This window comes from Physella acuta, unplaced genomic scaffold, assembly GCF_028476545.2.
Source record: "Physella acuta isolate Inbredline_101_S28 unplaced genomic scaffold, ASM2847654v3 ptg001463l, whole genome shotgun sequence".
NCBI classification, from domain to species: domain Eukaryota; kingdom Metazoa; phylum Mollusca; class Gastropoda; family Physidae; genus Physella; species Physella acuta.
In genome coordinates, this window is record NW_026732978.1 from 108,396 (window position 1) to 121,292 (window position 12,897).

General features: G+C 38.2%; 1 protein-coding gene across 1 annotated transcript in view; it reads right to left on the reverse strand.

The window, feature by feature from the left end:
• Window positions 1-1,475: 1,475 nt before the first annotated feature.
• The window catches only part of LOC131928096 (uncharacterized), a 59,116-nt gene continuing 47,694 nt past the window's right edge, over window positions 1,476-12,897 (reverse strand). Inside the window, exons 5-6 of the mRNA XM_059284013.1 lie at window positions 7,713-7,838; window positions 1,476-1,789 (exon numbers count right to left, since the gene is read on the reverse strand). Coding sequence (XP_059139996.1) covers window positions 1,604-1,789; window positions 7,713-7,838 — 312 coding nt within the window. The 3' untranslated portion in view covers window positions 1,476-1,603. The remainder of the gene's footprint in view (window positions 1,790-7,712; window positions 7,839-12,897) is intronic.

Sequence of the window (12,897 nt, forward strand, 5' to 3'; positions counted from 1 at the left end):
ATATAGCTGTTGGTCAAGCCATAATATATAGCTGTTGGTCAAGCCAAAAGATATAGCTGTTGGTCAAGCCATAAGATATAGCTGTTGGTCAAGCCATAATATATAGCTGTTGGTCAAGCCAAAAGATATAGCTGTTGGTCAAGCCATATGATGTAGCTGTTGGTCAATCGTAAGACATAGCTGTTGGTCAAGCCAAAAGACATAGCTGTTGGTCAATGGCCAAGCCATAATTCATAGCTGTTGGTCAAGCTAGATTTGAGTAGCTATGGTAATAAAAATATTAAGGACACAAGCTATGGTCAGTAGCTAAGGTCCTGAGGGGGCCAGTAGCTCTGGTCAAGTAATGGCTTTAAGCTATGGTCAAGTATAGCTTTAACTTAGGTCAAGTAATGGCCAGTAGCACTGGTCAAGTAATGGCCTTTAGCTCTGGTCAAGTAATGACCTTTAGCTCTGGTCAAGTAATGGCCTTTAGCTCTGGTCAAGTAATGTCTAAAAGCTCAGGTCAAGCAATGGCCTAATTCTTAGGTCAAGCAATGGCCAGAAGCTGTATCCCCATGATGGCCAGCACTTGTGGCCAAGTGGTGGTCCTTGGCTGTAGTGAGGTTCAATAGCTTTGGTCAAGCGATAATCTATTAAGACGGTCTTATTGACGACCTTAACTCTACGTCACTCAACACATTCCCAACGTTATGGTACAAAACTACGTGACTTTAGTCCTACTAAATCAGAAGACTACGAAAACAAAATATAAACAAATAAAACGACACAGAACCCAAATCAATTTTTTTGGGACCGAGCACGCGTCCCAACACTTCGCTTGCCGAGAAAACTAATTACAAAACTTTTACACCGGCTCCCAGCTCTTAATCCGGCTCTTAACCCCGCTCTCCGCGGAAACCGTTTTCATCGGAAGCTGCCCCTCAGCCGGACACTGTTATTTCAAAAATCCAAATTGATTTCCGCTTCCGGGTTTTTACAAAACCGCAAAGAAAACGAACTTTCTGTTATTTTTTTTATACAACAGGCATTTTACATGTCCCTCCATCAATTGTTTTATTTCCGGTAACCGGAAATGATACTTACTTTATTTCCGGTTATCAAAAAAAGTAAAACTAAATTAATGTCCAACAAATATAGTTGATACAAGATTGTCCCGTCACTATTATGTGGGAGGAGATACTGTTTCAATTAAAAAAAAATTTATTTGTGGTTTGGAACCCATCAAGTAATAATTTATTTTCCATGTTGAGATAATCAGACAATAATTGACGTGTGAAGTGTAATCTCAAAAATCCTATGATAATCAACAATAAAACGGTCACGTTATGCCTGCCACGCCCTTAATCCTCTTCTGATGTATTCACTCATCTTAATCCTACTAAAAAAATATTTGGTCGATTTGAATACCAAATAGTCAATACAACCATTCTTGTTTTGGGAATATGTCTTTACCAATCTATACAAAGGTTCGGTCTATTTCGATACGAATCGATACATATATTCATCAATTGTAAGTACTCAACTGTCAGCATATACGATTCGGGTGATTCCGATACCAGGGATTCGATACTGGCTAATTTGCATAGTAGTCGTCATCTTTGTATCACAGAATGAGACATCGGTTCCTCCGTAAGGCGTCCTGCACACGCATTGACGTCGGCTTATGTCCGTAATCGATATAGTCCACAGTTTTCATGAGCTCTTTGAAGAGCAGCATGATGTGCCAGTTGTACTTGGCCGAGCACTCGATGTAGCCACACTTCCACTGCTTCTTCACCATGTTGGCTACCTGAAATAAGGGAACAAAGATTTAGTTTTACAACATGGTGGCTACCCGGAACAAGTTTTACAACATGGTTGCTACCCGGAACAAGTTTTACAACATGGTGGCTACCCGGAACAAGTTTTACAACATGGTGGCTACCCGGAACAAGTTGTTTTATAACATGGTGGCTACCCGGAACAAGTTGTTTTATAACATGTTGGCTACCCGGAAAAAGTTTTACAACATGCTGGCTACCCGGAACAAGTTTTATAATATGGTGGCTACCCGGAACAAGTTAAGTTTTACATGTTGGCTACCCGGAACAAGTTTTACAACATGGTGGCTACCCGGAACAAATTTTACAACATGTTGGCTACCCGGAAAAAGTTTTACAACATGGTGGCTACCCGGAACAAGTTTTACAACATGTTGGCTACCCGGAAAAAGTTTTTCAACAAGCTGGCTACCCGGAACAAGTTTTACAACATGGTGGCTACCCGGAACAAGTTTAACAACATGGTGGCTACCCGGAACAAGTTTTACAACATGGTGACTACCCGGAACAATTTTTACAACATGGTGGCTACCCGGAACAAGTTAAGTTTTACATGGTGGCTACCCGGAACAAGTTTTACAACATGGTGACTACCCGGAAAAAGTTTTACAACATGCTGGCTACCCGGAACAAGTTTTACAACATGTTGACTACCCGGAATAAGTTAAGTTTTTCATTTTAGCTACCCGGAACAAGTTGGAGAAATTTTGTTGTTTCAAAATATTGGCCAATGAAAAAAGTTGCATAAAGTTAAGTTTTTCAAATGTTGGCAACTGAAACAAGTTAACGGAAATCAAGTTTAACTCAAGTACTACGAAGTGTCAAAACAACTGATACCATGAACAAGTTAACAAACATCTAGCTTTTCGACTTTACAGCCAATAAAACAAGCAAACAAAAATACGTTATTTGATATATTGTCCAATGTTAAAAATAAAAAAAAAAGGTTCTAGAAAATCTGGCCAATAAATTAAGTTAGCCAAAATAAATGTTACATGTTGGCCAATAAAACAAACAAATTAAAAAAAAAATACGATTTTCGGCATGTAGGATAATGACATAAGCAAACATCTATAAGGACGCTCTATTGTGGTAAAATTGGAACAATACAACGCTGAAATAATACAAACAAAAATTGAGATTCTAATTCATAAAAAATAAATGCGCTGTCAATAAAAAATCAAATTGTATTCGAAAAATAAATGAATGTTGTGGATTTACTCTTATGTTATTTTCCCCATTACATTCTGATAAGAAATAAAAAAGTTATCTATTCTTCCATGATCGCTCGTGTTTTAAGAATGTTCAACAATATATATCGGAGCATGAAATTAGAAAATAAAACTTGTATATAGAATTGTTTTTTAATATCAGCCCCCTACCTTCGAACACCCGCTCCTAAAAGATCTAAGAACATTCAAACAGAAAAATAGAAAGAAAAAAAAAAAAAACAATGACTGTATAAACTGCACCTGACATGAAGGTAGACCTTATACCATTAACTTGAACACATTTTATTTTTTATTTCAAATTCATTGAAAAGACTTTAATAAAACATGTGGGGGCGGCACGTTCGAATAAGCCAGGGACGCCATCACTAACCCAAACATCGAGCCTGGTTTGTGAATTTAACTCTTTGAGTCCTGCCAGCTCTAACACAAGGCGGGTAAAGTTTAAAAAAAAAAAGGACCGACAGACCATTCTATCCTTTCAAATAAAGTGGAGAAAGAAACAGAGGAACTCTACTTCGTCTGATCTGAAAAGGTATTAAATTTTACTTTACTTCTGTTACCACCTGTACACCTGTTTCTGTACAATTGTTTAGGTGTACATAAACTATGCCATGCTTTAAAATAAGTTTGTGATAAGGGAACGAAGTGGTCGGTGAATAGATCAGAGACTGGCTGACTCAACGATCTCTTGTTCGGTTACTTGTTTACAAACTGGCTCCTAAGTCTGCATGAGATTCCTACCACGCTATGTTAGCATGGAAAAGCAAAGAAAGAGGGACATTCCATTAGAGGAATGTGTACACTATACACACTTTCTACATACAGTGAACCCAAACAGACAAACTGTACTTTATCTACTTTTATCAAGTTAAGCTCCTATACAGTACTTAAAAAATATGTTTTTTTTTTTACATAACTGTACGTAACATCAGACAAGACTACAGAAGACACCGTGCCGAAGTTGTTTTTTTACCCAAACATATGCGCCGCAGTCTAAACGGTCCCCTTTTTTGGGCCCACCGTTTAGAAAAAAAATTCCCCAGTATCTTTGCGTTAGCGGTATCGCGGTGATTTGAATTTGGCAAGGACCGGAAGCGACGTCACGAGTTAAGAGAGAAACTGTTTTTGGAATACAGAAGAGCGTGATTTAAATTCAAATCTCAGAAGAAAAGCAGACGATTGCCGATTGATCCTGGGCCCAATGACCCTTGGTACCACGTGATGTGGGGGCGGGGGGGGGGTAGTTTAAAAAAAAAAGAAATTTTGTAATATTGGGCCCGGAGATTTGACTGCGTCGTGGACACGAATGACAAAGTGGGGGGTGGGGGGGGGGGGTAGGATAGAGAGGGGGAGGGGGGGGGAGATGTACTATAAAGAAATTGCTCTGAGCTAATGTTTTGGGGAGTTTTGAAGGGCCAAAACAACACGCAATTAGATTAAATGTAAAGTCAATATAAAAGTAAGGACAAGTTTAGTAAAGGTTAACACAAAGTAGAATTATATCAAAGGAGAGTAAAAGTAAAGTATAGTGTTACAATAAAGTAAAGTAATGCAAACGTTGAAAATGGTACTTTAAAAAATAAGATAAATTAATATGAATGTAAAACAAAGGTTTCAGAAAGTTGGTTTAAAATATAGTAAAATAATATAGTAGTAAATTTTAAAAAGAAAATGATATTAAAGAAATGTTAAGGTTAATTTAAATTACGGTGAATATATAAAGGAAGATGAAATAGAGTTAATGTGTTAATGAGCATACCCAACAACTTTATCTTTCCTTATCTTTGCCAGATATTTATTCCTCTAGCTATAGTGACATACAGTGCATTATACGCGAACCGAACGTAAGCCTTGTGCGATAGTGAAACCCGCTCTACCGTTTGACCAAGTAGAACTACGTATGTATGCAATAAACTGATTCTTTGGAAAAAAAAACGACTTTTTAGTCAAAGTCTAAAAACTACAACTACAAATATTCAAACAAACGATGCAGTATAATATCGACGTCTATTTAGAGCCATAGTTGATTGAACTGCTAATAAAAATTAAAGTAGTCATCTACAGTTCGATTGGCCCACATACCACTTACGTGGTTAGCCCTATCTTTATGCAGCCACTTCCGTAGTCGCATTGAAATAGACTAATCTTCCGTCTGCTAGAGAAGCCATACAAATTTGGTTGATTTCAATTACACTTTTATTTGCCCAAAATATCAAAATCGAAATAAAAGAAATTCCCATTCAGTTGGCAGGGAAAAAAAAAACATTGAAAGAATTTAAACCATCCTCGACCGAATGCAATTTTCATTTTACATTTCAGGCTATTTGTCCCCGAAATGTCCCCCTCCCCATGTCAGCTCCTTTCCCTGGAGGAATCAGAAAAACACTCGCAAAAGGCGAAACGTAATCTTCCCTCCTAGCCCAAAACACGGCAAACGTTTTAAGAGGCACTGCGCATGACATTGGCGCCCATTATGGTTTATTTTTAGCAGCGCTACGTAAGACCGCTATCCTCTAAACAACTCATATATGATTAGATTTTTTTTTATACGTTCTCTGAATTTTAATTTAAAAAAATATTTTAAAAATATATCAAAACAAATCATTTAGATAATTGTGAACATCTGTGTTAGGTTAAATGCATGAAGCGCTTTATATATTTTTGTCTATGTTAAAAAGTCGGTTAATTTAATTAGATCAGGGAAGAGTTTTAAAGAATGTTTTTTTTATCTTTATCTTTGGTTGTTCCTACTACGATCTGGGGGAACTAGCTCTAAGGTTTAGTCATCTAGGTCAAGGTAACCATCTAGGTCAAGGTAACCATGGCACAAGTATGTTAAGGTAGTGCTGACGTCAGTATTAATTGTGGGGGAGGAGTGGGAATAATACGTTAAAGACACATTGTTTGTTTATGTTCATTATGAGTACGTCGAAGGTAATAAGACCACTACGTGTGCTTTGCGCTATGAAGTGGTTTTAAAATCAACATAAATTCCCGCTCTATTTCTTATAGTCACAACAGCTTGGGCTCATGCAAACAGAATGTATACATTGGGACATGTAGCAGGTATAACAGACCAACGGTAACCTAGGTAGCACAAGCAACATTAAGTAATAAATTGTGACATAGAGCAGGCTATAACAGACCAACGATAACCTAGGTAGCACAAGCAACATTAAGTAATAAATTGTGATATAGAGCAGGTATAACAGACCAACGTTTAACCCAGGTGTAACTCAAGAAACAGAAGTATTCAGTGATAAATAGGGTTGGTAAGTAGGTCAACAACCAGTTCTACGGTCAATAAAACCTGCGTTAGCCATATAACTCGTTGGTGACCTATTTACCAGCCCTATTGTGTCATGGAGCAAGTATGACAGACCAACGGTAAGCTGTCACATGCAACATTCAGTGATAAATTGTGACATGGAGCAAGTATAACAGCCCAACGTTAAGCTGTCACATGCAGCATTCAGTGATAAATTGTGACATGGAGCAAGTATAACAGTCCAACGGTAAGCTGTCACATGCAGCATTCAGTGATAAATTGTGACATGGAGCAGGCTATAACAGACCCAGGGTAAACTAGGTGTCACAAGAAAACAGACGACCCTGTACCCATTTGATGAATCATTCTTGCTTACTGAGTTACTTCTATTGTAAATATAGAAGCCTAACTTATAAAACATTAATACAAATAACATTCCCAATATATTTCAATTATTATTTTAAAAGAGATACAGAATAGATATTGCTATGGTGAAATCGAAAGTAGATAGCTGCTGGGCCTTGGAATATGCTGCAATGTTTTAATTATTCAAAAGTAGAACAATTTATCATGAGATTTCGCAATGTCAAGACGGGAAGATTTTTTTTACCATGTTAATGTGTTATTATCAGTGGCGTAGCCAGGATCGTCTCAAGGGGGGGGGGGGGGGTTCCAATTTTTACCCGGGGACAAACTTTCGATTTGCACCCCCCCTCAAACTTTCGATTTCCACCCCCCCCCCCCCCTCATACTTTTTATATATACCGAGGGGTCTATGACGGGGGGGGGGGTTATGACCCCCCTAACCCCCCTGCCTACGCCACTGTTTATTATATACCGTCTTTATGTTTTTAATGGCATGTAGATATAGGTTAAAATACAACATTTTTACAAGGAGATCATACAATAAATTAAACCCTGTTTATAGGTACTAGTTCAAATACCAGTTCGATCATAGTTGATGGTCCAACAAATTAGACGGGAATAGTATACGACTGATACACAGTTGATAAGGTGCTAAGTAGTTTACATTCTAAATAAAAAGTAGTTAATAAAAAAAAACCCAATCATACAACAAATCAACCCCTAACATAAAGTGGTCAGGGGCTAGAGCAAGCAACTAGAGGTTGAACGTTTGGGGTTCAGTTCTAAACTTTGATATGTAGGGCGTAGATAACACACACTTCAAGATGGGTGCCTGACTCTAGACGGTGAAAGTAAAATCTTCTGGGTATTAAACTATTATGCTAGATATATTTTTATACTGCCAGGCATAATAACATGAACTCTAAGACTTAATCTGCTAGACAAAACCATGTTAAAGTACAGGTAATTGAATGAATTCAGAACGGAGAAGTGTTTCGACAAAAGGCCACCGTCAGACATGCTCACCTCGCGGACCTCCCTACGGGGAACGCCTTTCTCCTCCGCCAGGTCGTGCTTGTTCCCCACCACAAAGATGGGCACGTCATGGCAGTTTCTAGACTCCAGGATCTGTAGTCTCAGGCTTTTGATGTACTGGAACAAGAGGGTTAATGGTAGGGTTAATGGTAGGGTTAGTTTCTAGACTCTAGGATCTGTAGTCTCAGGCTTTTGATGTACTAGTAGTATATTAGGTCCCTTTTGGAGCGAAGGCGCAGGCGCTGGGTGAGGTGGAGCAGGAGCAGGAGCAAAGGCTATATAGGAAAATACTCCCCCAGCCTGGTACAATGACATATAGCAAAATACTCCCACCACCAGGCGCAGCCTGCCGCAGCCTGGTACAACGAGATATAGTAAAATACTCCCTGGGGGAGGTGGAGGTACACCGACATATAGTAAAATACTCACCCACCTGGGTGAGGGTGGGTGAGCAGGATGTACAATGAGATATAGTAAAATACTCACCCACCTGGGTGAGCAGGTGGGTGAGGGTGGGTGAGCAGGATGTACAATGAGATATAGTAAAATACTCACCCACCCTAGGGTGGGTGAGCAGGAGGGGGAGTAGGTCAGTAGGTCACCACCGGTGACCTTGTGACGTAATCATTGACCTTGTGACGTCATCATTGACCTTGTGACGTAATCATTGACCTAGTTACGTAATTTTAATGCGTTTTTTAATGAGTTTTAATGAGTTTTTTAAATTTTAATTAATTTTTGACCTAGTTACGTAATTTAATGCGTTTTTAAGGAGTTTTTAAATTTTTAATTAATTTTTATTATCGAGTTACGTAATTTAATTACTTTGATTGTATTTTTATTTTGTTTAATTTGTTTGTTTACTTGTTGTTTAATTTAATTACTTTGTTTATATTGTGTAATTTTTTATTAACGAGTTACGTAATTTGATTATTTGTTTACTTTTTAATTATTTTTATTTTGTTTATTTTTAATTTTATTTTATTTTATAATTAGTTAAATTATTATTAACTAGTTACGTAATTTGATTTTAATTTTTTTAAATTTTTAAAAAATTTTTAAATTATTATTTTTAAATTTTATTTTTAATTGTTGTTTACTTGTTGTTTAATTTAATTACTTTGTATAATTTATTTGTTTGAAATTCATTTTAATTAGTTTGCTGTTAATTATTGGCGACAGATGTTACCAAGCGGGTGGTGGTGGTGGTGGTGGTGGTGGTGGTGGTAAATTTGCTTAAGATTATAAACTTCAAGTTTTAAAAATCAACAACGTTATGGACCATTCAGCAACACAACGAACGGTTACCGAAAATAGAACATCCATTTAACCACATCTGTTACTTATCGATCCGTGATCCTTTGTTGACACGCGCTGCGCTTTTAATGGGAATGTATTGATCGCACCCACGGAGCCATCGGGACAACGGGCGCGTTAATATTGATTCCACACACAGCCATCAAATGATGGTCCGCCTAATTAATTTGGGCATGCATCGTGGGTTTATGTCGACTACAAACATCCATTAGAGACACCTGTTACTCGCTAAGGGCACCCGACACGTATCGATCCACCGGCGATCCTTTGTTCTTGTCAACCACCGTACAAGGGCCAAGTTAATATTGATCGAACCCACTGACCATCAGTATGATGGTCCACCTATGTGTAATTTTTATTAACGAGTTACGTAATTTGATTTTTATTTTGTTTATTTTTAATTTAATTTAATTTTATAATTAGTTTAATTATTATTAACGAGTTACGTAATTTGATTTTAATTTTTTAAATTTTTAAATTTTTTTTTAAATTATTATTTTTAAATTTTATTTTTAATTGTTGTTTACTTGTTGTTTAATTTAATTACTTTGTATAATTTATTTGTTTGAAATTCATTTTAATTAGTTTGCTTTTAATTTCTTTGTTGTACGCCGTTTGAAATAAAAGACTAACACTAGCGTGTACTAGAAAGTGTCATTGTGTATAACATCCATTTAACCACAGCTGTTACTTATTAGTGACAGCTTGTACTTATCGATCCGCCCGTGATCCTCCCCGGCGCTCCCCGTGGTTGCTTAATAGCGGGCTCACTGAAGCGATCACAACAGATAATTAATCGAAGCCATTAAGTCCCTCGACGCGTTAAGTGTGGCGACAGCTGGTGCTGTAATTAGTCACGGCTCTCGGCTTTTTTCATTAGACTACAGCTGTACATGAACTATGTTCACATATCGTACGCCCGGTCATTTCTTTTGATCAAATTAAAAAATTTTGTTTCCACATGTCCTGCGAACCGTCCCTTGGTATGTATGAAAGATTAATGGTTGTAACTATTCGCTTATAGCGAGGGTCAGCGAAAACAAAAATATATTTAAGGGTCGGAATTTTCTTTCAACCACCGTTAAGTCAGGTTTTGAGACGAAACGAAGTCTCGGTAGGTTCGTGTTTTTTAATGGGCGACAGGGCGACTTGGTGCGTTGGTACGTAGGTATGCGGGGTAGACATGTTTTTTACAAGTCTGGAAAAGTAATTACGTTTTTTATGACCGTTCCGATTTTCTTTTGATCTGACCACCATTTGACCACACTGAGCCAGATAAATTTAACAATTGTCGCAGCGGGGTTTATTTTAAGTGCACCCCGTGCACGCTTGTTTACATTTTAAAAGACGTGTCGCGTGTCTTCCCCTTACGGCTTCCCTAATAGAGAAACGAGAGGAAAGACAACTGTTCTAAAATTAGAACAACCTTGTCTACAGACACGAGTATCGTCCCTTGTGAAAAAATTCGCGTCAGAATCCTTAACTAAACAGTCAATTTCTTTAAAAAGTTAAAAAATAATTTAGGAAGACAAGGGTTAACAAAATATATATCTTAGTCTTGCAGCAGATTACCTTCCCATGTTCGCTTTAGTATTACAGTTTTCATCAATCTTCTTTTTGACTTGAACTTCTTTAATTTTTAAGAAAGTTAACTTATACATAATACATTACGTCTAATGACAATTTTTTTATTTTTACCACTCAATGTATTTTCTTTTTCTATATCTTACATTGTCATCTTAATTTTTGATCACCTTAGGTGGTGGTAAGGTGGTAAGGTGGTGGTAAGGTGGTGGTAAATTTGCTTAAGATTATAAACTTCAAGTTTTAAAAATCAACAACGTTATAGTACGTCGTGTCAAATGACACACCGTTAAAATGTCTACATTTAAAGTTCACCAAAATAATGACGTAAAAACTAAATATGATATGACGTTAGCATACATATCATTCAATCTAATCACTCTAAAGTACAAATCAATAATTTTGATTGATTAAGGGGCTGGGTGAGTTATTTTTATCACTATTCGCCCTTCCCCTTCCCTTTGTCCGCAACCCCGTTCCCCTTCTCCCATCCAACCTTGCGTCATCACACTAACCTCAATACCAACCGCTAGATAAACAGACCGTACTACTACTCACACTATTCCTTGGACAGACAAAGGCTGTATGACAATCCTACAGACAAATATTTATTCAACTAATATCACAACCCCCTAGAAACCACTCCAACAGACTGGGATACATAACTTGTAGACACCACTCCTCGTTGAATATCTCTTGCACCCTACCTACATCGACAACTTTGTCCGCCACCCTCGCCCCCGTCCCTAGTATGAACTCGGTTACCAACAATTTCAAAACATGCATGTTCCGAGTTCAAAACCAACCTTCACCGACACTAGTATGAACTCGACCCCTAACACTTCCAAAACATGCCTGTACTAACTTTGAAACCACTTCGGTGAAAACTTCACCGACCCTAGTATGGAGTCTACACCTATCGATTCCAAAACACGCATGTTCCGAGTTCAAAACCAACCTTCACCGACACTAGTATGAACTCGGCTACCAACAATTCCAAAACATGCATGTTCCGAGTTCAAAACCAACCTTCACCGACACTAGTATGAACTCGGCTACCAACAATTCCCAAACATGCATGTACCAACTTTCCAACCTGCCTCAGTACTAACAAAATTCCCCGACCCTAGTATGAACTCGACTGCCATCAATTCCTAAACATCCATGTACCGACTTTGTAACCTGCCTCGGTGAAAACTTCACCGACCTTAGTTTAACTCTCCCTAACAATTCCAATGATGCATGTACGAACTTTGTAACCTGCCTCGGTGAAAACACCCCCGTCCCTAGTATGAACTCGGTTACCAACAATTTCAAAACATGCATGTTCCGAGTTCAAAACCAATCTTCACCGACACTAGTATGAACTCGGCTACCAACAATTCCTAAACATGGATGTACCAACTTTGCAACTTACCTCGGTGTTAACGAAAACTCCCCTGACCCTAGTATGGACTCTACACCGACTGATTCCAAAACATACATGTTCCGAGTTCAAAACCAACCTTCACCGACACTAGTATGAACTCGGCTACCAACAATTCCTAAACATACATGTAACACCTTTGCAACCTGCCTCGGTGAAATCATCTCCGACCCTAGTTTGAACTCGGCTGCCAACAATTCCTAAACATGCCTGGCCCAACTTTGTAACCTGCCTCGGTGAAAACTTCACCGACCCTAGTATGAACTCTAGACCTACCGATTCCAAAACATACATGTTCCGAGTTCAAAACCAACCTTCACCGACCCTAGTATGAACACGGCCCCTAACAATTCCAAGGATGCATGTACCAACTTTACAACCTGCCTCGGTGTTAGCAAAACTCCCCGACCCTAGTATGAACTCAACTGCCAACAATTCCTAAACATGCATGTCCCAACTTTGCAACCTGCCTCGGTGAAAACTTCACCGACCCTAGTATGGCCTCTCTACCTATCAATTCTAAAACATGGATGTACCAACTTCGAAACATCCCTCTGTGTTAACAAAACTCCCCCGACCCTACTATAGACTCGACCCCTAACAATTCCAAAACATGCATGGTCTAGCTTCGAACCTCCCTCGGTGAAAACGTCACCGACTCGTGTATAAAATCTGTCCCAACCAACTCCAAACCTTCCCTGGGCACCCGAATAAAAATAACTCACCCAGCCCCTTAATCAATCAAAATTATTGATTTGTACTTTAGAGTGATTAGATTGAATGATATGTATGCTAACGTCATATCATATTTAGTTTTTACGTCATTATTTTGGTGAACTTTAAATGTAG